At 37.7% G+C, this 14065-nt stretch overlaps 1 protein-coding gene across 5 annotated transcripts in view; it reads left to right on the top strand.

Annotated features, from left to right (window-relative positions):
• Positions 1 to 10: 10 nt before the first annotated feature.
• RASAL2 (RAS protein activator like 2) overlaps positions 11 to 14065 on the top strand; it is a 233474-nt gene continuing 219419 nt past the window's right edge. For 3 of the 5 annotated variants that reach the window (XM_006088946.3, XM_006088947.3, XM_006088949.3), the window contains exon 1: positions 11 to 290. In XM_006088946.3, the coding sequence (XP_006089008.1) occupies positions 92 to 290 (199 nt within the window). In that variant the 5' untranslated portion in view covers positions 11 to 91. The remainder of the gene's footprint in view (positions 291 to 14065) is intronic. The other 2 variants (XM_023753965.1, XM_023753966.1) reach the window with 1 other exon arrangement.

A 14065-nucleotide genomic window follows, 5' to 3' on the forward strand; every position in this document is an offset into this window, starting at 1 on the left:
CGGTCCTGCCCGCCGCGCGCTCCTCCCCTCCCCGCACGGTCAGAGGCGCGGAGCCTTGCGCCCGCCCCCCGGCGCGTCCCCCCCGGGCACCATGGAGCTCTCGCCGGCGTCCGGAGGAGCGGAGGCGCTGTCCTGGCCGGAGATGTTCTCGGGACTGGAGTCCGACTCGCCGCTGCCCCCGGAGGACCTGGACGCGGCCGTCCCCGTCGGCGGGGCCGTGGCGGGTGGCATGTTGGACCGGATCCTCCTGGAGTCGGTGTGCCAGCAGCAGGGCTGGGTCCGCGTGTACGGTAAGGACCGCGCCGGGCCGTCCGAGAGGCCGGTGTTTCTCCCCTTTGGCGAGGCGGGCATTCCTTGCCCCGCTCGTGCCAGCCCCGCGCTCAGCCCCCCCACCCCCCCCCCTTCTGGGTCCGGTTCCCACGTCCCTTTTTGTCCCGGGGTCCCCCGCCTTTCGGACCAGTGCCTCCGGGCGAGCCTCTGGGTAGAGCGCTGTCTCCGTGTGGTCTCCAGACCCCTTCAGGCACCGGCCGTGGGTTGAAGGGAGAGCTGGGCTCTGCAGCCCTAATTCTTCGGCGATGACTTCGGGGGAACTGTCAGCCGATCCTCGAGAAGGTCTGATGGAACGCACCATGCGATCCAGTGAAGGGGGGTGGGGAGGTCCTTCCCTTCTCTGGGATCCAGGCGAGGCTGGAAACCAGGATAGGAAAGAGCTCAGCACATGTGTCTATTGTGTGGGAAAAGGCTCCTCTGTCACCTCTCTCTGAACCTCACTCTCCAAAGACAACCGCCCAGACCCGCTGGCGTGGACGGTTGCAGACCGCACTGCTGTCTGTGTCTGGTTCCCTTTGCAAAGTGACTGGGCTGCTACTCAGCAAGTTAAAAGCGATGAGCACACACACGAAAACTTTCCCTTTCTGCGTTCCCCGGGTAACCACCTCTTTCAGGAAAACGGGATGGTGAGGTCCTGCGAGGGCGAGCCTTGTGGCCTCGTGGAAACCGTGCTGGTTTTGAAAACTCCCAGCCCCAGGGTGTATCGCCCGGCAATGGAGGACTGAGCAGGTGGCGCTCCAAAATATTGGCAGGTCGGGATGTTTTATCACCTCGCTGGCATGGACACGAAAGACGTTAGTCCTGGGGCTGACCTGAGTCTAAGACGGCAACCGTGAGGCCCCGGGAGCAAACACAGCGTGAGGGTGTTACCCGGCGGTTATGTACATCTGAGCCGGTAGCGGTCAAGTACATCCTTACCTTTTCTTTCTTCACCCTTCTGAACAGGGCATGTGTTTTCTGTCCAAGAGTGACCAAGACTTAGAAGTTGTCTCTCTGGATAGTTCAGCTGATTTCAAGACGTCAAGCCTCTCCCTGGGAGAAAGCTCACAGGACTAGGAGGGCAGAGATTGGAGTTTTTGTCTCAGTTCTTGCTCTTAAATGTCTTATGTGATTTGGGGCAGATCCGGTCACTTTTTCGACCTCTGATTCCTCATCTGTAAAATGAGCGGAGGGGATTAGATAATCTCTTAATGGCCCTTTCAGTTCTGAAAAGTCCAGCCGTTCCTATAACCACTTCTTAAGGATATATGTATGTACCACTTGGTATTGGGCTTGATGTGTATGTGTTTCTTGATGTTATTCTAATTAACTGGAAGAATTACAGACAACAAGTGGGAGATGATGCAAGGGCACCCAGTTCATTCTCAGCCGATTAAAAACGTGAGGGCCTGACTTTCCATCCACCTGCTAATCCCACTTAGCCAATAGTTTATAGCAAAGGTTGGTGAGAATCTGAAAATGAGCTTGAATTAGAGTATATATTGAGGTTTCCCATGCTAGTCTTTTTCTATCCTTACACACTTCTTTGGCATATGGTTTTTTATATGAAGTTAGAGATAGGGCCATGTTACTGTAAGAATAATAATTCAGTATTTCAGTGTCCAAAACTATCCTCTCTGGGTTTTCTAGACCTAGGTTAACTAACATTCTTTGCATGCAACCCATAAAAATATGTGTTAGTTTTTGTAGTCCATTCCTAGGGCTAGATTTGTGAGAGGGGTGTGTGTGTATTCTTAAATATGTGTGTGTGTGATTCTTAAATATGTGTGTTCATATACACATACATATGTGGTCTCTGTCTCATACAGTGTTCATTTCAGTGTCAAGTTGCAGACTTTCCACTGCCTTGTAACTTTTTTGTCTTCCCTGTCAATTAATGAGAGGTTGTTTTTTTTTTTTTTAAATATATTTTACTAATTTTTCACAGAGAGGAAGGGAGAGGGACAGAGAGCCAGAAACATCAATGAGAGAGAAACATCGATCCGTTGCCTCCTGCACACCCCCCACTGGGGATGTGCCCGCAATCAAAGTACATGCACCTGACCGGAATCGAACCCGGGACCCTTGAGTCCGCCGGCCGACGCTCTATCCACTGAGCCAAACCGGTCAGGGCGAGAGGTTGTTTTTATTTATTGTCTAGAACTGCTACTTTCCTTCCTCTAAACTAAAGCAACTCATCCTGGATACTGCTTTGTTGTCTTTAGTTTGATGTAAATATTCCAAAGCTATCTGAATGACTGTTGGCTTTTTATGTTCTTAGGCAGTTTTAAAGTTGCCTATTGCATAACTCTTTGAAAAGCTTTGAAGGAAAATAATAGAATGTAGAAAATCAATTTGAAAAACACTAGTTCATTTTGGTGGTCTTGTTTATTTGTTTGTTTTGGGCGTTCAAAATCCTGATTGCTTTGGAACATCTGGATTCTCCTACACAATTTAAAGAGACTTTGATGAGTGTAAGTCTAATGTTTTTTAAAGAAATCTTGAGTATAAAACTGGGGGTTGAGAACTTGGTTTTTTGTTCTGGCTTTGCCACAAATTGGCTGTCTAACTTTGGGCAAGTAATTTTAACTCTGTGGGTCCAAGTTTCTATGTAAAATGTGGAATCTGGAGTAATTGGTATCTGTGGTCCATTTTAGCTTTAGAGTTGTCTGATTCTATGGCCTGCCCTATTATTTTACCTACAGCTAGGCCTGCCAATTTCAGCCCGACTCTTGGGGTTAGGCATCAGGCAAGCCCTGAATGCATTTAAATCATGATTGTCAGAGGATCCTGGGGAGCACTTTTATCAAGAGGTCAGTGAACTGAGTTTTGAAAGAAGGAATGTTGAGGGCAGATGTATATTTGTTTGGAATGTTTTCACAAGATAGGAAGGTGGGGATGGGGATCGTGCTCAAGTCTAGCTCATTCACTTGAGACCTAACCTGAAATAGCCATGTGGATTTTACTTAGAATAGGGTGCAAAAAGGAGCTGTATTAAGTGCTGCTGGCTTCTGGCTATGGTTCACATGCTCTGCAGAACACGAATCTTTGTAACCAATAAGCAAACAAACAGCAATGACAAAAGTACCCCCACCCCAAAGAGGATCTTAACAGAAACTTTTAGAAACGATATTTTATTAGTTTACCTCACAGAATTGGAAGACTAGGCACTGTTTTGAGCTAGCTATTGCCAAAGTTGAAATAGATGATCTATATAGATATAGATCATCTATATATATATAATCTCCAGAGTTTTGTGTAATGCATTGTCATGATTGGAAAACTTTTTTTGGAATATGTTCAGAGCTTTATAATAGGTGGATCTATATTTAAAACACAAATGCACATCTTTGAGACATAGCTTAGAGAAAAATTTATGCTGTTTTAGTCTTCATTTTCTTTTAGTTGTAAAATGTTTCATTTGTTGTATTTCAGTATTACAATCAGTTGTGTCCATGCCCTGTCAGGGCTATGAAATTTTTGACACCAGGGAATCTGTCTTGTTTATCTTTGCATTCCTATCTTGCCACCCCCTTTATTGTCACTGTGTCTCGCAGATTGGTACCTTGCTCAGGGTAAGTCAGTGTTTGTTGAATGTTGACCCATCTGTCCTTTGACCATCCAGATCTCAACCTGACTGATTGTATGGGTGGTAGAGTAGCTTAAACAAAGGCATGCCACAAACAGCTAAATATGGATGCAGAATCCAAGAGCATCAAATGCAGAACATTTTTCAGATATTTATAGCCTCAAAGCAGAGTCAATTGGCTGAAAAAGCTCAGCAGGCTAGCAAAAGGAAACGGGAGCGGCAAAGGCAGCCTCTCTGTGCTTTCTGGTAAACAATGAGAACATTAAAGTCAACTACTTTACCATGAATGGATAGTGAGTGTAGGACACCCTTTGGGAGAAATTGAAATACAGTCTGTAGCAACAGTGCCTGTCTTGGAGCGTGGCACCCATCAGTAAGACCCGTCTGCAAGTGTATGCACAGAAGTATTCTTGGAACTATAGTTATCACAATAAAGCAATCACCAAGAAATCATACAGTTTTTAATTTTAATAATATCAGTACGACTTATCTAAAATATTCAGTTAATAAAATATATAATATCAACATTATTGGTTACTATGAAGCTAGTATACAGCTCATTGTTTATTATTAAAATTTCTAAAGGCTGGGACTATTTCAGCAAGCAGAAGAAAAAGGGAATTAATTATACTGCATTAAATACCATGTAATTCTAGAAGTATGACAGTGGGAATTTGGTAAGAAGGTCTCATGAACTGGATATGAGTTGATGGGGGCAGAAGTTTTAACCTGGTGTAGTAAATAATATTGCTTATGTTTCACAAATTCAGACAAAGGATGAGATATGCTTTATTGCACTTTTAGAAACTCTGCCTTTATATTTACTTAAAATGTTACAAGCAGTAACAAGTCCAGGAAGTTGTTTCATTTTGGTCCAGTATGAATCAGATGTGACTAACTGACCTTATACAAAAATGTTCTTAACATAACTAACTGAATATTCTTAGCAAATCATTCATTCTCCAATGTCTTAAATACGAACCCTACCATTTCTGTTTTGCTTTAATATGTAAATGAATATTATTCAAGCAAGACTAAAAGTTTTGTGTGCTCTAGCTAATTGCTTGCTAGAAGAAAATCGGTGAATGTGTATCCAGTCCATCCCCAAATATGTTCATGTTATTTAAGTGTTTTAATTTCCTCAAATACTGTTAATTGAATTTTTATAGATGAGCATTAATACTAGTACTTTAAAGATTCTTAGGATCTTAAGCTTGAGTTCAGTACTGAGGATGTGGCATTGTCTGTGAATGTTGACAGTTTCCCATGATCTCCAATACATTTTATACACATTAGGAGTAATCAGTTCTTTACTGAAATAGGAGAACTTTCAAGGCTCTAGTGGTCGGTTTGGCACAGTGGATAGAGTGTCGGCAGGCGGACTGTAGGGTCCTGGGTTCAGTTCTGGTCAAGGGCACATGCCTTGGTTGCAGGCTCCTCCCCGGCCTGGGCCCCATGCAGGAGGCAACCAATAGATATGTTTCTCTCACATTGATGTTTCTCTCTGTCTTTCCCTCTCTCTTCCACTCTCCCTAAAAATCAATGGAAAAATATCCTTGGGTGAGGATTAAAAAACATAATGAAATAAAATTGTTAAAAAAAAAAAAAGAATGCCTAAGGATATACTAGTATTATTTATTTAAAATTACATTGGCCGAAACCGGTTTGGCTCAGTGGATAGAGCGTCGGCCTGCGGACTGAAAGGTTCGATTCCGGTCAAGGGCATGTACCTGGGTTGCGGGCAAATCCCCAGTAGATGTGCAGGAGGCAGCTAATCGATGTTTCTCTCTCATCGATATTTCTAACTCTCTATCTCTCTCCCTTCCTCTCTGTAAAAAATCAATAAAATATATTTAAAAAAAATAAAATTACATTGATTTCGATGAACCCTTTATTCCTTTGAAAGATAATTTATAGATCTCATTTAAATCATGTGTTCTATTAATGTTTACAGATGTACAGTTTCCTTTATAAACTCTTAGTATTTTTCTATCCTCTGTCATGTTGGTTTATTGATATTTCATTTTCAAAGAGTGAAACTATTCATCCACAGTCCTTTTCCAAAACCATTTGGACTCGAGTGTTTCAGAATTCAAAATTTTTTTATTTTAGAAAATATTGTATATATTCAGTGACATTAACCCCCTAGCTGGGTCTGGAGCAACATTCAGGAATCGGTTGTGTTAAATATTTCTGCAGTTAAATAAATGACTATTCACACTAAGTGTGGTATAAGACTATAAATGTTAGCGCAGGTCAGATTTTATTGCTAAAGAGGTTATTGAAAAAAGGTTTTCTGAGCTTTTTGGATTTAGGAATTGCAGGTATGGAATTGAGGTTCTGTACAAATTTTCTGACACAAATAATATGAAGTTCTAGAATGCCCCTATTTGAGAATAGTTTATAAGGATTTCCTTTATCTTTTTCAGATGATAAAATTCAGTGCATACATTTTTAAAAATGATGTGGAGTTGTGTCCTATTATGTTGAATGAACAATGATTTTCTCTGATTTGCTAAGGAAAAGAAAAGGGATTCACATGACAAAGTAGGCTTTACTGAGGTTACTAAGGAAATAAATGATGGTAAGACAGTGGTTTCTAATGCTTTGTTTCATTAGAAAGAAGGATGAGGTAAGTTGAAGCAGAGTTTATGTAATTGTTCTTTGCAGGTTGCTCTCTTCAGTAACACAACGTGATTTGATCACCTTTTAAGTAGGTGAACCACAAAAAAAGCATTCAACTAATGACTGAGTTAATCCAGAAAAAATTTAGCTGGCTGCTCCTTTGTCCCTCCCTATTAGAATAACTTTTAAGTAACCAGAGAGGTGTTTGGTCTTGTTAACCAGAAGGAGGAGTTTAAAGTGTGCTGAAATTGCTTCACCTGGTCTTGGCAGAGGGATAATTGTTCTCTGATGTTTGTAACAACACCTTTCTTCCCAAAGGCTATCAAGTGCTTCTTAAGACCGGTAGGTAGAGTATCCTTTACAGATTTAATGTAGCTTATTTTCTAGTGAGAAAGCATCCATCAAGAGGTACATGATACAAAAATAGTAGGAAAAGTAGAAAGATGTCTTGAGGCTCAGTACAGTGGTGTTAGTGGGTTTACTGTATGGTAAAAAGAAAAAGAAATAAAAATGGAGCCTTTGAAGGCATGACAAAAGTTCATTTGCTGGATGGTCATACGGGAGTTATCATCTTCCTTGTCTCAACAGCAGAGTTCAGATGTTAGGAGTTACCTTCCTTTTCCAAGTGTTGGTTACATTAACTAGTTGTTTGCATCTACTTTGCTCATAAGGATCCAATTTAGATCCTGATTACATTCTTATTTCTCCATAAATTGTCTTCAGTATTGCTCAAATTCTATTCACACGGTGTCATTTTCAGTAGGCCTTCTGAAAGTGCTCCCTGTCCTGAGTGTAAGAGATGGGTAAGACTGGTAGACACCATTTGGGAGAGTGAAAATTTAGAGAGGAAAATATTTAACATAAGGCAAGGAAACAAAATTCAGAAGTATAGTGTGAAAAGTTAAAAAAGAAACTTTAAAGTTGATAGTCTCAAATACTTTTCAAAACAATCCTTTAAGTTTCCTCATTAAGGAGACTGGCTCAGGAAGTTTAGTTTATTCCCAAAATTGGAGACAAATTCCACAGTTTGTCAGGATTAGAACTCAACCTCAGATTCCTCAGCCGCCTGTTATAGCTTGTAGATCTTACTGCTTTCCCTTAGGGAGATGGCCTTTCAAAGTTGGAGGTCAGGAACACTGCACACTGAGAAATAGCAGATTGTTAGTTTCACAGTCTTTAAGGGAAATGCTGGAAATGCCATTACCTAGATAACAGAAAACAAAAATGGACAAAACATCCAGAAAGTAGCAGGATGAGAATAACCCGAGTGATCCTTCAGAGGTAGACTAGAGGACAGATAATATATTTTAATCTTTGCTTTCCTAAATTTCTTATCCATAAATTCTGTATTCTGCTATTGGAAGTGATATTTTAAGGGAATTTGAATGTTTCATTTATGATGCTTAAACCCTGGATAATACCTAATAACTTTCTACCTTCCATTTTAATTTCTAACCTCTCTGATTCATATAATTAAAAAATTAATACATTTTTCTAATTATGAATATAATCCATGAATATAATTTGAATTACAGGAAAATCCAAAGAAAATTAAAATCACCTGTAATTCCATCACTCAGAGATAGATATTCTCTTAATATTTTATTGTATTTTATTCCAGTCTTTTCTGTGTGCAGAAGTACTTTTTTGGTACATATTTTATGTCATACTGTATGTATTTTACCTTCCTGCTTTTGTTCTAACAGTGTATTATTTTCTTAGGATTTTGAACATGTTAAAATTTTTTCAAATGTTTTTATTTTTAAATTTAATTAAAAAAATAGGCTATACATATAATATATATATTTTTTCCAAAGATATAAAGGGTATCCATGAGGTCTCTCTTCCCTCCTCCCTCACTCCTCACCCCTCACTTGCCATCTGGCAGGCAATCTTTGTCCCTTCTACACAATCAATAAATATTTGAAATTCCTGCATATCCTTCCATACCTATTTCATGCACATGGAAGCAGGTAAATAGCTACGTAAAAACTCTGCCAAGAGTGGGGTCTAAGAAATTTAGTTTAAAAAATACTATGTTTTTTTTTTGTGAGGTTAATGAAATGACTGGAGTAGGCCTGCAGAAGAGGTTGGCCAGGTGTTCTGGGAGCCTGGAGCCAGTTGTTGTTAATTGCTTTATATCTGAATTAATACTGTCATGATTTTTACTGTGCATTTGCTTTTTTCCTTTTTTACACAAATGATAACCCATTACAGGAAATTATCTGCACTTTGTGTTAATTTCTCTTTCACAGCCCCCCTCCACACACACTTATTAATAATTGGATATATTCTTCCTGTCAGTTTGTAAAGCAGTTCCTTATTCTTCTTATGGCTGCATAATGCCTGGATGAATAGTAATTTATTTAATCAGTCCCCAAGTTTTCTGGTACAAGTGAATAACCTTGAATATAAGTCATTTTGCTTGAGTGTGACTTTATTAGAAAAATTCATAAAATTTCGATGTCAAAGATGTGCATATTTGTAATTTTGAAAGGTATTCCCAAATTGCTTTCTCTTTTTGTACCTATTTACATTTCATCAGCAGTGTGTGAGAGTACCTACTTTCCTACACATAGGAAATTAGCAAGAGTTTTTGAATCTGACAATCTAAAAGGTAAAAAATGGTGTTAATTTAATTTTATAGTTCTTACAGTAAGCGTGATTGAATATCTCATAGAGCCATTTAAATATATCCTTTTCTGTGAACTGTGCATATTTTTCCCCCCTTGTTTGTTAAATCAAGCTTTATTGATAAAATGGAATTCAGAATATCTTACAGCAGCAGGCCCAGCCAATCATGACAGCAAAATGTGGCAGTCTCCTACTATCTGTAGGAAGCTGCTGCTTATCAATTAATAATTAAATGTAAGGACTTGTAAAAGAGGTGCAAAGAATCAAGGCATTTTAGTCCCAAGATTGATATTCTTATGAGTTTACTGTATAACCTGCAATACTCATGGCAACAAGTAGAGGACAACCTAAAAGACAATTAAATGAAGGGACCAGCTTTATCAACAATGCCAATCCCACTGCCAAGAACATTAAGATAGTTTCCAATTAACTTCCTGGATGCTCAGCTTTATAAGATTTTGGAATTTTTCTCCATAATCATGTGCACAGTTGAACGTCTAGCTGACATGGCTGCTGCTCTCTCTGTCCCGAGTCCAAACACAACATGACTTGAAAGGTCTATATATCTGTTGCGTCAACAAGCCAAACATTTCTTATAACTTTGATAATAATATAAAGCAGTTCGTAATTAAATATGAGCATTTTGTACAAGGACAGTTACACTTTACAAAAAAAATCATACAACAAAAATTGCTGGAGTCTGATTTACAACATGAATTATGGTTTAAAATCACGTTTACATAAGTCTCAAATTTACAAAAAAAAAAAAAAAATCAGTTCTGGGCTAGCTGTTGTACTGCTGAAGTTCTCTGGTGTAATCTCTCAGCCATGTCATATGCCCTTCTTTAAAGTTGAGGATGAATGTTAGGAGGTTCAGTGAAGTTGAGCTGTACTCTCCTTTGGAGGTGAAGGTAAACTCCTTGGCTAGATGAGCAGTTTTACCACATATCATCAGTCGATGTAGAGTCAGTGTCATCATTTTTGTAAGGATTCAGTCTATTGTAAACGGCTTCAATTATATTCCGCTTTTTTTTTTTTGCCCAATTTTAAAAGGTTGTTGGATCTTTTTCTTAGTAACTTGTAGGAACTCTTAGTATATTAAATAAAGAACCCTTTATCTGTGATGAGTTATCAGTATTTTTTGTGTGTTTTTTCCTCTCTATGAGGAAATTTTATGCAGTTGAATATATGTCTTTTTATTTTATTTTTTTATGGCCTTTGGTTTTATGTCATAGTTAGAATGGACTTTTCTATTCTGAGGTTGAAAATTATTCTCCCGTGGTTTGTCTAGTTCTTCTTTGTTTTCATTTTTTTGCTTTTAAATCTTTGATCCATTTGGAGGTCATCCTGGTATAAAGTATGAGATATGGATATAATTTCATTTTTAGAAAGATAGCTTTCCAGTTGTCCTAATATCATTTATTGAATAATCTATCTTTCCCCATTGGTTTAAGATGACTCCCCTATCCTTTACTAGGTTGCCATTTGGATTTTGGGTTATTTAAAGATTTTCTACTTTGTTCTGTTGGTCTGCTAGTATCACATTGCTTTATTATCAGGTTTCCTAATAGGAAATATAATTTGTTAATGACTAAGTTAACATAACTTATCTAACCATTATCCTATTTTAGGCATTAACATTTTTAAAAATTTTTTATTAATAGTCTACTAGTTATCCTTGTGCACAAGTCTTTGAATTGAACTTCTGACTTATTCCTTAGGCTGAATTTCTAGAAGAGTATTTTTAAAGACCTGAGACTTCGTGTGACTTTCCTGGAAAGCAATTACTGCTACAAGTATATGAAAGTATGGCTCATATTTTAAGTCTTACTTCTGTGTTGCTACTTTTAACATATTGCAGTATTTTTACATTTATTTCATGTGGTGTCTTAAACATTACTTAGCTCATATCAAATGTCCTCAAAGTTCTAATACTTATAAGACGGGCCTTCAAAAACTTGAATTGTTTTTCCAGTGGTACTCCTTCTGATTAAAGGCATGTTCCCAAGTGAATGAGGAAAGGGAATGAGTAGAGTCAAAGCAGTTTGTCTGCTAAAGGTCAACTCCATGACCATGGCCTTATTTATACTATGTTAGACTCTCCAACAGAAATAACTTGACACAGACACATAATGTCTTAGGTACTCTAAGAAGAACATAGTCGGTGGTTTTCATCTCAGCTGTCCATGTCCTCTTTCTACTCTGTTTCTCAGAGTATTAAGAAGGAATTGACATTCATGAAAGTTCTTCTGAACATGATTTGAATATAGATTCACTTAATTTTAGCTGGATGAATAACAGGTGTATACCTTTTACAGTAATGTGTTAATGACTGAGTTTTTATCATGGCATCAATTTAGGTATGTTGTAGGGAAGTTTATTGTCATGTCAAACAAAACCACATTCAAAGAATGATAACAAGAACTAACATAAATGACAAAAGTGATTTAAAATCTTCAGGGGGAAAAAGGGTAGGAGTAGTATTTGGACTCTGAAAAATCATGGTTCATATAGAACATTAACCAGTTAACCAAATTTTCTTTTTTAAGGAGTCTGTTTTTTAGAGCAGATTTAGATTCACAGCAGAATTCAGAGGAAGGTAAATTTCCCATGTGCCCCCTGTCCCCACACATGCATACTAGTAGCTTCCCCCATTATCAACATCCCTAACCAGAGTGGCACATTTGTTACAATTGATGAAGTCATCACCATCACCCAAAGTCTATAATTTAGTTCATATTAGGGTTCATGAGCGTAATTATAACAACACAACAAAGTAAAACTTTTTGGGTGCTTACTATGAGCAAGGCACAGTTCTAGGTGCTTTATGCCTATTAATTTATTTAATCTTCATAACTACCCTATGAGATAAATACTATTATTATCTTCATTTTATAGATGAGGAATCAGAGACTTGCCTAAGTAAGTGGCTGAATAGGGTTTGAATCCAGGCAGTTCACTCTTGAGCATATGCTCTTAAGTACTATATAATTTCGCTTCACACAGATAAAAATTTCAAACTCTTGTTATAAAAAACATTGAGTGTGATGTTTGTTAATTTGAACCTTGAAGCTGCAATTTAAGTATGTGTTTTTATAGAGCACCATAACTATAAAATAATCACATTTGACCTGCTTTGGATGGCATGATATCAAATATCTTCATAGAGTTGTCCAAGTTTATTAATTGTAGACAACATGAGAAACTGTATGTGGGTGAGTGGTGTGAATATTTCTATATTTAAAAAAGGTTAAACAACGTTTGTTAGAGATCTAAAATATTTTTTAGCAGTAATACACAAAATATGAAAGTAGGTTTTTTCCTATAAAAGCATGCCTTTCTTGGCCTGTTATTTATGTTTGATCATGCCAGTGAAAATACCAAAATTTAAGAGAACACAGTCTTAAGAACCATAAGTTATATTCATCTGGGGCATAGCTTTGTTTCTTCCAGGGTTTAAATTTGAAGGGGCTCTCCACTTTAGTATCAGTAATTCTAAATAAGGAATCCACTTTCATAGAACCAGGTAAAAAACATTGATCACAGGTTGGCCACATAACGTATTTTAGGATATCTATAGAATTCACATTTTTTCCCCCCTAAAAGCCCAGGAATATGGTCTCTTGATAGTCCTGGTTCACTTTCATCTTAGTTCCTCTTGAACCTGGCTGTCCTTATGGTTTGTATCCTAAGGTTTATATTTCAAGGACACAGACTTAAAGCATCGTTATCTATGTGAATCAGTTCTCAACTGATGGTTGTTTTTTAGACTCTGATTCTTTTGAGCAACTGGCAGTTTAGCAGTGGGAAGTGAGTTAACAGTCTTACATTCAGATAAATTTATACATCTTTAAAAAATAACTTAATATGATGTATTTGACATACAACAAACTATGTTTAAAATGTAATCTGACATGTTTTGAAATATGTAAATAACCATGGAATCATCACCACAATCAAGAAAATGAACATCTATTTCCTCTATAAAGTTCCCTTGCATCCCTTTGCAAGCCTCCCACCCATTTCCTCTCCCATTCCCACCATCACCAGACAGGCACTGATCTGCTTTCCGTCTTTTTGGATTTTCAAGAATTTTATACAAATAGAATCATACAATATATTCTTATTTCTAGTCTGGTTTCTTTCAGCACATTTGGAGATTCCTCTGTGTTATTGCATGTAACAGTAGTTAATTTCTTTGTATTGTTGAGTAGTATTTCCTTGAATAGATATTGCACAATTATCAGTTCACCTTTTGATGAAATTTGGGTTATTTTCAGCTTTTTGGCTGTGACAAATAAAGCTGCTGTTAACAGTTGCATACAAGTTTTTCTATAGCCGTAAGTTTTTATTTCTCTTGAGCAAACACCTAAGAGTGGAATGGCTGAGTATCACATTTCCAGTTTCACTGACTTACCAACACGTAGTATTGTTAGTCTTTTTAATTTTAGTCTTCCTAAGAGGTGTGTAGTGATATTTATTGTGGTTTTAATTTGTATTTTTCTGATGACTGATGATGTTGAGCATCTTTTCATGTCTGTATCTGACATCAATATATCTTCTTTAGTGAAATGTCACAACGAATCTCTTGTCTACTTTTAAATTGGGTTTTTCTTATTGAGTTAGATGAATTCTTTATTTAGTCTGGATACAAGTTATTAATCAGATATGTGATTTGCAGTTTTTTTCCCCCCGTCTATGACTCGCCTTATCATGCTCTTAACAGTTTCTTCAAAGAATAGAAGTTCTTAATTTTGATGAAGTTGATTTATCAAGATTTTACTTTTGTGGATTGTGCTTTGGTATTTTACTTAAGAAATTTTTGTCTAGCCAAAGAGCACAAAAATATTTTCCAATGTTCTAAAAGTTTTTTAATTTTAGGTCTCAAAATAGTCCCCTTACCTTTTT

The sequence above is a fragment of the Myotis lucifugus genome, unplaced genomic scaffold (assembly GCF_000147115.1).
Source record: "Myotis lucifugus unplaced genomic scaffold, Myoluc2.0 scaffold_54, whole genome shotgun sequence".
Taxonomy (NCBI): Eukaryota; Metazoa; Chordata; class Mammalia; order Chiroptera; family Vespertilionidae; genus Myotis; species Myotis lucifugus.